Source organism: Ctenopharyngodon idella, chromosome 24 (assembly GCF_019924925.1).
Source record: "Ctenopharyngodon idella isolate HZGC_01 chromosome 24, HZGC01, whole genome shotgun sequence".
NCBI lineage: Eukaryota > Metazoa > Chordata > Actinopteri > Cypriniformes > Xenocyprididae > Ctenopharyngodon > Ctenopharyngodon idella.
Window position 1 is genome coordinate 6653216 of NC_067243.1, and position 16186 is coordinate 6669401.

General features: G+C 36.7%; 2 protein-coding genes across 7 annotated transcripts; both read right to left on the reverse strand.

The window, feature by feature from the left end:
• Nucleotides 1-24: 24 nt before the first annotated feature.
• On the reverse strand, nt 25-5769 carry gatd1 (glutamine amidotransferase class 1 domain containing 1). Its single transcript, XM_051883982.1, has 7 exons — nt 5513-5769; nt 4377-4453; nt 4178-4283; nt 3993-4100; nt 3803-3906; nt 3620-3713; nt 25-911 (listed from the first exon to the last, which is right to left on the reverse strand). The coding sequence occupies exons 1-7, from the start codon at nt 5559-5561 to the stop codon at nt 793-795; spliced, it is 657 nt and encodes a 218-aa protein (XP_051739942.1). The 5' UTR covers nt 5562-5769; the 3' UTR covers nt 25-792.
• Nucleotides 5770-6096: 327 nt separating this feature from the next.
• On the reverse strand, nt 6097-16074 carry cd151 (CD151 molecule). 6 transcript variants are annotated; one of them, XM_051883977.1, is made up of 10 exons: nt 15895-16074; nt 14835-14952; nt 12718-12802; nt 12308-12499; nt 9927-10001; nt 9572-9592; nt 9278-9382; nt 8803-8958; nt 6504-6590; nt 6097-6403 (listed from the first exon to the last, which is right to left on the reverse strand). In XM_051883977.1, exons 3-10 carry the CDS (start codon nt 12799-12801, stop codon nt 6344-6346), a joined length of 780 nt encoding a protein of 259 aa, XP_051739937.1. In that variant the 5' UTR covers nt 12802; nt 14835-14952; nt 15895-16074; the 3' UTR covers nt 6097-6343. The 6 variants fall into 6 exon arrangements, with proteins under 6 accessions (XP_051739937.1, XP_051739938.1, XP_051739939.1 ...); XM_051883978.1 differs by having other exon boundaries at nt 14835-14955; XM_051883979.1 differs by having other exon boundaries at nt 15891-16074.
• Nucleotides 16075-16186: the final 112 nt, after the last annotated feature.

The following is a 16186-nucleotide window of genomic DNA, read 5'->3' on the forward strand; positions in this document are numbered from 1 at the left end:
TGCATTCTTAAGGGAGAAGCAGCATTTTAATGCAATTTATTTTATTCAGGAATACAATTTTTATGAATTCATTGGTACAGATTTGTTTTTTCATACTGTATGTTCGTAATACTGCACATTACATATTTGATCCCTTTTGTGGTGCAAATCAAAACATTGTTACAGCAGCACAAAACATTTTTTGGATATTAAAATGATGTAAAAGTATTTCAGCACAGATCAGTTCCTCTTAACATCACAGCAGAGCTGCATACATATTAAAAACCACAGGATTTCCTGTGTTAAACTCTCCATCTTACACTTTAAAGGAATGTTGAAAACAAGTTAAGCTTTACCAACAACATCTGACACTGTCAATAACCAATATAATAATCACATTTAAACTAACATTGGATGTCTGGTGCATTTAAAAGCTCAAATGTGGAGCTTTTTAGTCATTGTACTAGTACTAATGTTCCAGGCTGATTTATTTTTTTAAAATTTAGTTAAAAATAAAGCCTTTATTACAGTGTAATGCTTGATATCCATTTACAGAACTTGTTTAAATCTAAAAATCATCGTGTTCCTTTCAAGCATTCAAATTAAACATTCATATTTTGTAGATAGAAAAACAAATGAACCTAATATACTTACATTGAATTTTAGATCATAATTTCTTAAAACTAAACTTGAGTGTGAAATGCATTTGGAGTGAAGAATGTATGTATATTTGTGGACAACAAGTGCTTTCAGTAGTATAACACATCTGATAACACTTCTGGTTCGCATTTCGTTGCGTGGTCTCTTGTTTGTTTATCTGCTAGTATTACACAGAAGAATCAGATTATTGACAGCCGCTGATGTGGACTGTATGTTTTGCCCCGTCACAAGATGGCGGTCTAGGACCACGTGAACGGCGTCCTCGATGCTCGCTGTGAGGGAAGGATTTCATTTAGTTACAAACAATTCTTCACATAAACACCAGTAGCATGTAGTAAAACGGTATAGAGGTCACGCAAAAATGCTTTTTGTCATCATCTGCGAGGGAACAGGGCTGGGTTGACGAAATTGATTTTGCGATTTGAATCATTCTCATTTTGATGTAGATTCTTAAATCTTTAATCTGCTGTTTTCAGTTGATGCCTGAACGAAACTTCAATAAACATTATTTGTAGTGTGCCTCCGATCCAATAAATAGCAATAAACTTTGTTACTTACTACAATTTTATTACAAAATTCGAACAATAAATACCGTTTTGGCGCTCTTAATATGGCGCGACGGATCACTGTAGCGCCTCAGTTCAAACGGCACGTGAACCGATCATCTCTTCCTCTTTACTGCAGCGCGAAATAAAAATGAACGAACATCGGAAGGTATGTTGAAAGGTACAGTACAACTTCATTACATTTATCATGTCTCATATAATCAATAAATCAGTGTTTCAACCGCGGAAAGACGTAAATAAATGGTTGTAAACAATGTCACTTAATGTCACTTTAACCTAAGAAGCCATTCAATGTCCATGAACTCGTTAGTAAACCATAAAAAATAACTCGGAGCATATGCACATATGCACTGCATTACATCTTCATTATATTTTTTTACTTAACTGGTTTATCAGTATTTAATGTATAATGTAAAAATCTGTTAATGTAAAAGTTTAATGTAAAAATCTGTCATGAAAAATTATAACAGCATGCAGCCACTGTTTAAATAGTGATATTTTAAAAAACGATAAACAATACTATAATCAGAAAGTTATTATAAAGTTATTGTATGTGCAAACTTATGTGCAATTTAAATGTTTGCATACAATTTAAATCAGTTGTTAAAGGGTTAGCTCACCCAAAAATGAAAATATTGTCATTTATTACTCACCCTCATGCCGTTCCACACCTTCGTTAATCTTTGGAACACAAATTAAGATATTTTTGTTGAAATCCGATGGCTCAGTGAGGCCTCCATAGCCAGCAATGACATTTCCTCTCTCAAGATCCATAAAGGTACTAAAAACATATTTAAATCAGTTCATGTGAGTACAGTGGTTCAATATTAATATTATAAAGCGACGAGAATATTTTTGGTGCGCCAAAAAAAACAAAATAACGACTTATATAGTGATGGCCGATTTCAAAACACTGCGTCAGGAAGCTTCGGAGCGTTATGAATCAGCGTATCGAATCATGATTCGGATCGCGTGTCAAACCGCCAAACTTCTGAAATCATGTGACTTTGGCGCTCCAAACCGCTGATTCATAACGCTCCAAAGCTTCCTGACGCAGTGTTTTGAAATCGGCCATCACTATAAGTCCTTATTTTGTTTTTTTTGGCGCACCAAAAATATTCTCGTCGCTTTATAATATTAATATTGAACCACTGTACTCACATGAACTGATTTAAATATGTTTTTAGTACATTAATGGATCTTGAGAGAGGAAATGTCATTGCTGGCTATGGAGGCCTCATTGAGCCATCGGATTTAATCAAAAATATCTAAATTTGTGTTCTGAAGATGAACGAAGGTCTTACGGGTGTGGAACGCCATGAGGGTGAGTAATAAATGACATTATTTTCATTTTTGGGTGAACTAACCCTTTAATTTTAACCTTCAGCATTACAGTAATGTACCAGGTTCCCCTGTATAGTTTACAGCATTAGTTAAAGGGTTAGTTCACCCAAAAATGAAAATTCTGTCATTTATTACTCGCCCTCATGTTGTTCCACACCTGTAAGACTTTCGTTCATCTTCGGAACACAAATGAAGATATTTTTTAATGAAATCTGAGCGATTTATGTCCCTCCACTGACAGTCTACGCAACTGACACTTTCAAGCCTCAGAAAGGTAGTAAAAACATCATTAAAGTAATCCATGTGACTCCAGTGGCTTAACCTCAATTTTATGAAGCGACAGGAGTAAAAAAAAAAAAAAAAACATGATTTACCAAATTATTTACAAAATATTAATCTCTGACATGCGTTTATGCAACAAAGTCCGTTCTCGTGTCAACACAACACGCATGCGTCGTAGTGCTCTCGTGAACGCGCACTGGAGATTAATATTCTGTAAACAAAGTGGTAAATTAGTTTTGTTGTGGTTTTGTTGCACAAGTAAAGCACTCACGTTGCTTCATAAAACTGAGGATAAACCACTGGAGTCACATGGATTAGGCTACTTTAATGATATCTTTACTACCGTTCTGGGGCTTGAAAGTGGTAGGCTGTCAATGGAGGGACAGATTTGATCAAAAAGATCTTCATTTGTGTTCTGAAGACGAACGAAAGTCTTACGGGCTTGAAACAACACGAGGGTGAGTAATTAACGACAAAATTTTCATGTTTTGGTGAACTAATACTTTCCTTGAGGAAAAAAATGACATAAACTGTACTTGATATATATCCAAATGAATCAATATCGAATCAAGATAAGAATCGAATCAAATTGCAAGTTTGTGAATTGAAATCGAATCGTGAGATTTGTGTCAATACTCAGTCCTAATTACCAACTTAAATGTGAGCTGTTCCTCACACAGAAGTCTTGAAAAACAGCAATAGAGTGGATGACTTTTATGGTGAAAGTAAGTCAAACAGATTTGGAATGACATGAATTTTCCCTTTAAAAGATTTAAAAGAAACCTCACCTGTGTAAGATCCACCACTGTCTTTGATAAAATCCTCCACAATCAGCGGCAGGTTGGCAAATTCAGGAGAACGTACCAGCTCAAACACAGAGGGCTGTAAAAAAAAAAAAAAAAAAATCACATTGCATAAGCTATTCCATCATACATTCATAGTTTGTTGATTGACATGACATTATGACTCACCCCGGTCATGCTGTAGCCACTGAATATCCACTTCTTATTCACCTCTGATTCCTCCGTAGCGCAGCAGAGAGCAGCGACGCCCTGTCCCACAGCACACACGGGCTCTGCCATCACACAGACATGGATTAAACAAACAGGTCTCACATTTTTTGTATCAAACTCTGAGTATTTGAGATGCAGAGACCCTCACTTTGCTGAGAAATGAAGTGGGACAGGATTCGTGCGAGGGACCCGCTGTGGGCGAGATCATTCAGGGCTCCCGGACAGTCAGGAATCAACAGCGCCTGATAGCGAGCACCTGAAACATCACACACATCCTAAATATTATAAATGCACTTATGCACTCAGTTTTAAAAAAGCAGACAGATTGCACACCATCGATAGACTCCAGTTTGGCCGGGCTGGCGTAGGGTTTGATGCTGAACTCTTGCACCCATCGGGCTGTGCTGTCATCCACACCCGCAAAGTCGATTGTCTTCCCCTGTGAGACAAAAATGTGACACATCCAGCAAACTGTGTCTTGTGTGGATGAACAAACAATGATTTGTAGATGATGCAGTGTGTGTTTTCTCACGCCAGGTGTCGCTGTCTGCAAGTTAAACACTGAGCTGCACAAATTGAAACACTGATGGAACGATCGAGCTGAAACTCCTGCAGGGAAAACAGAACACAGTTTAATGCTTTACATGCATAATAAACAGAAAACACTAACAAAATAGCACAAAAGTATCACTGTTTAACCCTCTGGTGCTGTTGGGTCATTTTTGACCACAAAATGGTACTTTTTTTTTTTTTTTTTAGAATGGTACAAAACTTGGTAAAGGCATTGGAAATGAATGGGAGGCTAATTTCATCTAGTGGAAGCATTTGGTACTGCACCCAAACAAAATCTTACTGAAAGCTCATTTTTTGAGATATCAACCTCAAATTTGGAACACCTCTTGTTTAGATGTATGGCTTTGATTTTCGCACTATTTTAGATTAAAACGTGTTTTGGAAAATATATATTTCATATAAAGAATGGTATTTTGTGCATTTTTCATAACAATAAATAAAAACTTCACTTTTTAAACTTTTATCACTTTAGCAATAATCTGCCAAGTGTCGTCTTTAAAAAGAAACCAAACTTAAGCTCCAAAGCATTCAAGATTTACGACAGTTTAAGTTTGAAAAAAATTCATTTTCAGGTCCATGCTCAAAAAGTGAATAAATGGATTACAACTAGTGGATAAATATAATTTAGTACTATAAAATCCCCTAAAAATACAAAACATTATTGAACTAAAGTATAGTACAATCATTTCATTGAAATTAAAAAAAAGAAAAAAAGAAAATCAATAATTTCTGACCGACACACGAACAGCACCAGAGGGTTAAAGTTTAATTTAAAAATAGAAAAGTTCAATGTTATTACCATCTGATCGTCCACTGGATTTTTACGGCTTTTTGATTAAATTGAATTAGAATAGAAAATTAGAAATAAACAATGCCCCAAAGACTAGATCTTTCCTGAGCCAAATTAAAATAAAACAAATAGACAAAATAAAAGACGCATTTAAAATAATTTAATAACACAAACAAGAAAATGACATATAATTTATTTATACACATGTAAATTGTATATTCCCGAGAAACGCTTGTGACTTTTTTTTTAACTGTACACAAAATATGCATGTTAATGTTGATTTGACGTGATGTTTTGAGTCTTACCTGCAGATGCAGCACTGGCCACTATCAGACATGTAGGTTTAGATGTCATTATAGATGTTTTATAACGCCGTAATTTACAGTTTTCTCTGTTTTTAGAGATTGACCATTAACGAGCGATAGTGGCAATACTAACGTCAACAATAACCTACTAAATAAATGTATTAAAGTGTAATAAATCCATTGAATTTACAATAAAAAATAAACTTAGATCATTTGATCAGCTGCTTGTTTTGATGGGTCCGTTGGTTTTAAAGTTCCGGGTAAAACAGTTACTGCGTAAGTAGTTCCGACATGTGATATGCACATTTTACATCATTATTATTTTATTAATCATCCTTGGTTACAGAAAATCTACAAACACAGTAAACACCTTGAATATTACTGCCAACTGATGCAAATAAATTACAATACAACAACAGAACAAATGTTAGAAATTCATGTGTCATTTAAAAATTAATCTTCTAATAAAGCCATCCTAATGCTGATAGTGTGCCAATAATTACTTCAGTAACTGGAAAGTATGTTTAATAATCAATGAAAGGCACATTGTTGGAAAGCATGTGTTGTCAGAAACAAAACAATCCTTATTTTTCCACTTATTTATTTGTACTGCAAAATTCAAACTTTTAACAAACATTGCATCCATAATCTTTGCTTAAAACAAGACAATGTAAAGTTCCCTTTCCAGAACGACTGTCCTGCAGCCAAGACATATTGACCTGTCATCTTGCATTATTGTGACATAATCATGACACACAGCACAATAAAACAGCACAGTAACAGACAGCAGGAGGCTTATTTGGTGTTGGTGGGAATCAAGTGTCTTCTTTCTCAGTATATTTCCTCTTTCAAACTTCGATACAGGCAGCAGGTAAAAATCATCCCAACAATCTGGAACAGACAGAAAAGGTAAAAGGTTAAAATCTCTGATATAACATAAAATACAAATAGGAGTGAAAATATTTTCTAGATTTATATCAGAGTTGTTCACCTGAATAAATGCAATCCCAAGACCCACTGAGCCCAAAATCAGCAGATGTTGAAGAATAAACTCCTCTAGTTTGGATATACAACCACCCTGAGAGACATAAAATAACGAGTTTATAGTTCTTTAACAGAGAGATCTCAGCAATGTCTCAATGTCAGATTTGCAAACATACCAAAGTCTGCAATGAAAAACAAGTAAGATTTAATAAATAAAATACTCTTATTTAATAAGGATGCATTAAGTTGGTCAAAAGTGACAGTAAAAACATATATAATGCTACAAAATATAATATATAAATATGTAATGATGTTATTGCTGCTGTTATTGCTGCTGATGTTGATTATTGCTGCTGCTGCTTCTGCTGCTGTTATTGCTGCTGCTGCTGCTGCTGTTGTTGTTATTGCTGCTGCTGTTGATTATTGCTGCTTCTGCTGCTGTTATTGCTGCTTCTGCTGTTGATTATTGCTGCTTCTGCTGCTGCTGCTGTTATTGCTGCTGCTGCTGTTAATGCTGCTGCTGTTATTGCTGTGCTGCTGTTGATTATTGCTGCTGCTGCTGCTGCTGTTATTGCTGCTGTTGTTATTGCTGCTGCTGTTGCTGCTGTTGTTGTTATTGCTGCTGCTGTTGATTATTGCTGCTTCTGCTGCTGTTATTGCTGCTTCTGCTGTTGATTATTGCTGCTTCTGCTGCTGCTGCTGTTATTGCTGCTGCTGCTGTTAATGCTGCTGCTGTTATTGCTGTGCTGCTGTTGATTATTGCTGCTGCTGCTGCTGCTGTTATTGCTGCTGTTGTTATTGCTGCTGCTGTTGATTATTGCTGCTGCTGCTGCTGCTGTTATTGCTGTGCTGCTGTTGATTATTGCTGCTTCTGCTGCTGCTGTTGATTATTGCTGCTGCTGCTGCTATTAGTTATTGCTGCTGTTAGTTATTGCTGATGTTATTGCAGCTGCTGTTATTGCTGCTGTTGATTATTGCTGCTGCTGCTGCTATCAGTTATTGCTGCTGTTAGTTATTGCTGATGTTATTGCAGCTGCTGTTATTGCTGCTGATGTTATTGCTGCTGCTGCTGTTGCGCCGGTTTTACACCACAAGCATGAGTGGCGCGTCAGCTTCACTTGAACATAACTACATCGTCACTGCAGTTGCAGACACGCACAAGTATTTACACTGAAAGCGTTTGTACATCGTCACAGCAGCGGCTCCAAGCTACATATAAAGTAAACATTTCTTTACAAAGACATATATAAATTTGTTTTTATAAGTTGGTCATTTATAAACTTGATAGTTTTGAAAGTTTGTTAACATGGGGAGGTGTACAACACCTCCCCATGTAAACGTAAAAAATAAAAATAAATAAATAAATAAAAGCCTTGTGTCAGCCATTGCTGCACACGAATGAGGCAAGCTTTGTGTTTACATAATCTGCCACGTGTCCATGTATACAAGACGGCAAACTCTGCGAAAAAAGAGTGCAAACTCGGGTTTGATTTGGGTAGTGCTAGAGCCTATATACTTGTCTGTGTAATAATAACTAAAAGAATGCTTATATATACCATATTTATATATCATACTAGTTTACTTTAGTTTTTTTTATAATACACCATACTTTCACCCAAACTGAATAATTAAAAACAAGTTTAAATGGGTAAATTCTTTTCTGTCATACTCAAAATCTTGTTAAAATACACTAGACAAGCTTATTCTGTGCATTTTGAGCACTTTTTGTGTGAAATCATATTTGTTTTGTCCATCAAAAGTGTGCTTTCACTTTAATTGAGTGTCAGCAGCGCAGCAAAAATAGACTCGGCGCCGAAACCCCCGCTTCACTGCTGCTCACGCGACGCTCCTGCTCCCGGTGTGAATGCACCCGTTGGTTAACATGCACACTGAAAAAAACACCGGCGGTGTGAAACCGGCGTTAGTTATTGATGCTGCTGCTGTTGGTTATTGCTTCTGCTGCTATTATTGCTGCTGCTGCAGAGCAAGTACGGAACGTGCTACTGCCAATACATACATGACACTGCTGTGAGCAAATAAGACATGCTGCTGCTGTAAAATATAGCATACATGAATTACCCGTAGCAGATCTAGACAGGTGGAGCTGGGGAAGGTGAAGGGTGTCTGAAAGCATGCTGCAATTGCTACATAAAATGCTGACCAGTATTTGAAGGTTAAGCAGCAAGCTCATTGGCTACAGATACAGCAGGGACCAATCACCCTATAGAGATTGATGTGATTGCAAGCAGATTTAGCCTGCACCATCTAGAGTTTCATGACAGAACTTTGTATTTATCTGAATGTACCTCCACTCTGTAGATGTTGGATGGGTGGTCTCTGAGTCCACAGCGCTCTGTGGGGGTCTTACAGCAGCTGTCTGGCACCAGGCGTCTGTCAGCAAAGGTCTGTATCCAGGACCCGTCCCTCCAGTCCGCTGAGCTGTTACTGCCGCAACACTTCAGCTGCACCGTAAAACAGATAGAGCGGGAGGGGGCACGGGAACAAGAAAAGAGTTCATTCTTGTGACGGGTGGATTGTTTTCCCATGGGCTAGTGGTGTCTGATGCTATGATGCATAAACTCACATGCTCACAGACTGAGAAATTGTGTTCAAAAGCCTTCATTGTCATGATATTGTAAGACTATAAACTTCAAAGCAAAGTTTGTCACAGGCCTTGAATGTTGGTTCAACAAGCCTTGTTTCAACATTACAAAATTTTATTTTGTAAAATCTGAGATAAAGACAAAGTTACAAGATTGTATACTTAACAGACTGTCTTACGTCTTGCTGGAGTTTGTCAATGGCTCTAGTGATGTGCTCTTGTCCAGGCTTCTGGTAATTTTCCACCATCCTCTCTTTCAGATCAGCTCTCAGCTCAGCGTTCAGCTGCAGTCACAGATAAATCCATCAGACCACAAGCTATATCTATATATCATACTCTACATAGCAAATAAATGCCGGGAAAGCCTGTTTTCATTTATACAAAGTAAAGTGCCATATATTAAAGGAATCATCCAAAATGAAAACTGTGTCATTATTTACCCTCAACTTTTTTTTGTCTAAATAATTGTTTACCTGGTAGCAGAGAGGAAAACACTGGAGGAAGAGGAGGAAAAGGAGGAAGAAGACAAAGGGTTTTATAAAGATGGAAAAGCAGGAAAGTGGATGGAGAGCATGCAAACATACAACACTCAACATGTGTATGTGGGTTTAATGCGGATCTGGGGAGTATATAGATTGGATGGCATATTCATTCCTATGATATTCATGGCAATATTACAGCCATGTTTATCAAGTCGTTATTCGCATGCATACATAAAGATGTTGCTGAAAAATGAAGAAAAAGGGTGCATAAACATGTTTAAAAGGATAAGAGAGATTTCACCCAAATTGAAATAAAATAAATATAGCATTTATTCCTCATCTTTACCTCCTGATAATAGACGTAGGCCAAAATTCCAGCTGTGATCTCCAGAAGGAAGATTAACAACAACAGGACAAAGAACTGTAGGAACAAAAAAAGGTTTCAATAATACACATATTTGGACACCAGGTTCGAGGATGAGTAAATAATGACAGAACTTAAATTTGTGCATCAGCTGTTGAAAAAGTGAACAAATGGCATCTGAGGAATTTTGCACAGCTGATAAAGGTCACAAGCACTATTACTTTTCTCTCAGCCTGTATTCGTTCTGTATTTCCCCTCTTTTTTCTGTCCTTCCCCAGCCCACCACTCTCATTTCATTCCTCTATTCTGGATTCACTCCCTTCTCATTCCTCTGTACTCCCTCTCTCTCTCTCTCTCTCTGCTGCCAGTCATTCCTCAGCTGTGACTCAGTTTCTAAGTCTGACCTCTTAAAGATATACACATCTTTATTTAAATCAGATACGATGACAGCTTTGAGACAACTAAGAGCACGATCAAACTAATTTAGAAAGCACAAATAAGTCACGTTAGTGTGACTTCATGTTTCCAGAATAATTCTTGGCCTCAGGAATCCACGTGGTCTAAATCTGCCTACTATAATCCAGTGTTTACATGACTCCGTTACTCAAAATATTTCACTCAAAGTAAAGTCTGGCAGAGGTTTTTTGTGCTGAATCTTATCACAGAGATGATTCAGCTAAAAGTTTCCAGAAGTATTTATAGGGTGAAGCCCTATGAGCTACTTGCTTCTTTCCTATGTTAAAATGCGCTTTTGTTGGTTGTGTTTCATAAGAAACGCAACACTACTATTAGACTTAAATGACACACTATGCACTTATATACTATGTACTTATGCACTCAACCATGTATTAATTTTATAAGTTTATTTTGTCATCCAACATCATCGCCCCTCCACTACGTGATTAAAGCTGCGACCGTTGAGTGTATGAAGTGTCTTACATTCCACACTTATTTTTTTTGGTTAATTAGCTGCTCGCGTGTCGGTCAAAAATGACCAATTTTTTAATTTCAATGATGTGAATGACTATTTTGATATATTTTAGTTCGATAATGTTTTTTATTTAATATTTTGTATTTTTAGGGGATTTTATGGTAGTAAATTATATTTATTGAATATTTATGATCCAATTATTACCTGTTAACTGCTTTTTGAGCACAGACCTGAAAATGAAATTTCAAACTTGAACTCGTAAATCTTGAATGTTTATTATTATGAAAAATGCACAAAAATACTATTTTCAAATTTTATGTGAAATCTATATATTTTCCAAAACATGTTTTACTCTAAAATGGTGAGAAAATCAAAGCCATAAATCTAAACAAGTTCCTAATTTGATGTTGATATTTTAAAAAATGAGCTTTCGGTAAGATTTTGTTTGGGTGCAGTACCAAACGTGTCCACTAGATGAAACTCGCTTCCCATTCGTTTCCAATGCGCTCATTTTTGATCACGAACAATACAAGCAGTGTTGCCAAGTCTGCAGTTTTCCCGCAGAATTGGGCTACTTTAACACTGTTGCAGCGGGTTGTTTTTCATGTCAGGGGGTTGAAGCGCCCCTGGAATGCGAATTTTACCAGGGGAACCCTGCCAAAAATGTGGATTTTACCCCACGAAACGCGATTTTTACCGGGGGACCAACCCTGAAACACAATTGGGCTAGTTTTGAGTAGCAATTGGGCAGGTTTTGTTGTGAAAACCTGGCAACCCTGAATACAAGTGTGACTATTTTTTTCAGGACCATTTGACCTTTTCGAATCGTGTCCAAGATTTTTTTGTGTGTTCACATAGCAAGTGGCAAAACCTTTACCAAGTTTCATACCATTCCAATGAGGTAAAAAAAAAAATCTAAAACAAAAAAAAAAATCGTAGAATTTTTTTTGACCATTTTTGACCGGAAAAACTTAAAGATATTCAGTCAAAAATGACCGAAGAGCACCAGAGGGTTAAGTGCATTATCTGAATATTTAAAGAGTACTTTTTCTATTTTCAGTGTGAACACTAAACTATTAATACTACGAAACGGCATAGAACAGTGCATAAGTGTGCAAATTGGGACGCACCTTTAGGGTTAGTTAACTGAACAAATTAATTATAAATATGAAACTTTCACACGTAACTCATTCTACACTGTTATAAGTAATCAGGGTTTTTCTTTTGCCTGGGGTTGGGATGTTTTGGCAGCAAGCAACCACCTTATAACAACCCAGAACATCCTAGAAACACTTGAAAACACCCTAGCAACCACAAAGCAATACTTTAAAAACACTCAAGAAACAACACAGGGCACCTTCATATCGTGAAGGTGACTTTTGGACAAATGTGTCAGCTGTCAGTGGTAGCGTTACCCATGATGCTCTCTCACCACTATAAGAAGTCCTCTTTGTTCCCTGATGGTGGCGCAGCAGCCCAGCATCCCAGTGAACATGACGACGGCACCCGCGCCAATCAGGATGAAGGCAGCGACCATGTAGGTGCTGGAGGACAGAAGGCTGATGTAGTCGCTTTTATCCACCAGAGTCCATATTCCCACTGCCATCACAGCGCCACCTGCCAACTGGGAGGACATGGTACAATTGTCTCTCTTTTTGCATACAGATGTTTTTTTCTTCTACTTTTTAATTAGCATCAAAACAGTTATGAATTTCTTCTACAACTGCTAAAAAAAACAAAAAACAAAAAAAAAAAACAGTTTATGGTGGTTTTAGTCATTTTTCCGTCAGGGATGGTGGACGAATTTTGGCTAATAATGATCAAAATAAAGCACAAACTCACCCAAAAGAGAAGATTGAAGACGAACAGAAGGTATTTGAGGCATATTGTCCCACAGCTATTGTTTTTTTCCCCGGCATCTGCCATCCTGAAATAGTAAGAGATTTTACAAACACTTTCAAGATGGCATCCACTTGACAGGTCTGAGAAAAACCATGAATCCAGCTTAACATCCCCCGAGAGGCTGGTCTTATCTACTACAGGACCACTGGACAGGACTAACCCTTCCTTTACACAGAACATAAAATTATATGATAGCACTGACATTTGTGAGGCAAAGTTCAGTGAATTATTGTTATTGGGTGAAGAACACATTCAGGTCATCCCGAAATGATATGAAGACACAAGAAATTATCTTTTGATTAATAAAAATGAAGCAAAAATTACTTGCACATAATTACAGTAATGAGTTTCATTTATTGACTACAATTTACAAAAAGAAAAGAAAAATGACACATTGTGGTAATGATATATACTACAGTAAGATTTATTTAATGTTTTTGAAAGAAGTTTCTTCTGCTCACCAAGGCTGCATTTATTTGATCACAAATGCAGTAAAAAATTGTGAAATATTATTACAATTTAAAATAACTGTTTTCTATGTGAATATATGTTAAAATGTAATTTATTCCTGTGATCCTGTGATTACTCCAGTCTTCAGTGTCACATGATCCTTCAGAAATCATTCTAATATGATGATTTGCTGCTCAAGAAACATTTCTGATTATTATCAATGTTGAAAATTGCTTAATATTTTTGTAGAAACTGTGATGCATTTTTTAGGATTCTTTAATGAATAGAAAGCTCAAAATAACAGCATTTATTTGAAATAAAAAAGATTTGTAACATTATAAAAGTCTTTACTGTCTTTTCTTTTAATCACTATCAATTTAATGCATCCCTGCTGAATAAAAGTATTATTAATTACCTAATAAATAACTTTTGACTAGTAGTGTGTATATATAAAAATATTTTCTAAATGCAAAATTGTATTATTATTTTATTTTATTAGTGTATTCATATGACCTGGATTTTGATTAAAGGCACAATATGTAATTTTCACCACTAGAGGTCGCTTATTCAAAACAAAGGCGTAGCTTGATGATGCCTTGATTTCGCGGAATCATGGGAGATGTTGTCTTCACGTCTACAGCCAGTGGAAAAGAATCAGGACGGGACTCGGGCAGAAATCATGTTCATGGATGAGATTATTAACGTTACTGCAATATGAATCAGAGCAGGACCGAGTGATGTTGGAGCAGAACGAGGCCGCTAGAGCGATTGCTAATGAGAGACGAGCGCGACACACGGCGCGAGAGCAGAGGGACTTTTATTATGCCACATTCACCGCTTCCGCTTCTTCCGGTCAATCGTATGTGGGGTAACGCAGCACTGTTTATCATATTAGATACATTTGTGTGTTGAAAGTTGTTATAGTGCTACTCTGCGTTCACTCGGCAGCTGCTATGAGACACTTGTGGCACACTGCAGTAAACTAGATCGATATTAGTCATGGTAAAACATGGTACTCACAGTAAATCAAGAAAATGAGATTTAAACAATAAGACTAACAGTGCACTAGCATCATCAGTTTTCTGTCTATGACTGTATCTAAACAGTTGCTCACCTGTCTAGTTAAACACATAATATTAAAGCGTCTTTGGTGTTTCCATGGTTTCTACAAAATAAAAGCAGAAATCGAAGGTAATGCAGGTATGATGTCATTGATAGGTGATGCACAGACACGCTCCGTGTCCTGGTTAAAATTGCTTATTTCTCTGGATTTAAACATTCTTGGAAACATCTGGGATAATGTAAGTACACGAGTCAAAAAAATATATAACATTGTTCTAGTGGTTTTTGGATATTTCAATCCAAAAATCTTACATATTGTGCCTTTAAGTAGCAAAATATTGATAGTTTGAAGTTTGTGAAATCTGTATCCACAGCCAGAGGGTAAATAATGTGTGCAGTAAAGTTCAAACAGATGAGGAAACTCTGGGTGTGGATATGGGCCTCTGTCCAGGAGTTTTTAGTCAGAATCATGATCTCAAGCTCCTACAGTGGCAGGATGAGTGACTCACAAAGAGAGGGAGAAAGTTTTACTACTGTAACCTCACCCAGCAGATATGAGTAACACCAACACGTCTTCAGTCTGGGACGCCACTGGCTGTGACTGCCGTCCTCACATGAGCTGATACTGAGGGCTGTTTTTACACCTGCCTGCTTTCTGACACGCTGCTGACAGTGAATAAATAGTGAATAATATTTAAACTGTATTATTTTATTCCGTTAATGAGGTGTTTTCGCTGATCCTTTTGTAATTGATCCAGAAGTGCTATTTATTTCATGCTTAAACCTACAGTATGATATAATATGCTATTTTATAACTTTGTTTTGGGCAGCAGCCAAATAATATTTAAACATTATTTAAGTTTAATATATAAACAGTATTATTTTGTTCAGTTTATAAGGGTTTTTTTCTGATCCTTTTGAAATTGATCTATAAAAGTATAATAATGTTTGAACATTTCAATATTTTCTTTTAACTACACTCTAAAAAATGCTGGGTTGTTTCAACCTACGCTTGGACAAACCCCACCGTTGGGTCTAAAAATTTAAACCAATGGTTTGGTTTGTCCATATTTGACTCAAATGTAGGTTGAAACAACGCAATATTTTTTAGACTGTACACAGTATAATATCATATGTCAGCCAAATGTGTCTAGAGAGTCTGGTCACATGCATAGATTAGAGTTATGTATTTTTCAAAGCATCATCTGTGTCTCATATGAATTGTGTTCATGTCTCCTGGTTCATTTTAAATCTGTCACACTTCACCATTTGAAGAATCTGAGGAATTTGTTACAGATCCTGTTACCTGTAACTGACGGTGTGTCAAAATACTACAATCTAATTTTAAAGTGCATCATTTAAGTGTATTAGCCTAAGTTTAAAAACACATATTATTTGTAAGTTTCTGACGCTTTTAAAGAAAAACATAAGTCTTCAACAGGACAATGTCAAATAATAGAAAACAACAGGAAAATACTAGTTAAAATTGTATTAAAGAAAAAAAAAACAACTCATAAATCAAGCCATAATACAAATACTTCTCATGTATGACCTGCAAAAGAAAGATTTCAAAATAAGTATTAGTGTTTAGAATAACGCACCCACCTGAAGGACGTCTTTAAATCAATCTCCCTGCTTTAGATCTTGTTTTTAAAACTATGTTTGACAGTTCACTTTTACTCCATGTGTCCGTGTCCTTCTGCCCGTGCTTGTTGTGGGCACTGCTCGCCTCGCGCGCGTACAGGGGGGGGGGGGCTTCTGTGTGCGAAGGCGCGCGCAGCGAGTTCACGCCATACGCACTGCAGTAATACCACAAAGCGCCGAGAGAGGGCGATGTAGGACAAGTGACATTTGTTGCTCCAGTCTCAAAATAAACAGTATTTACATAGAATTACAT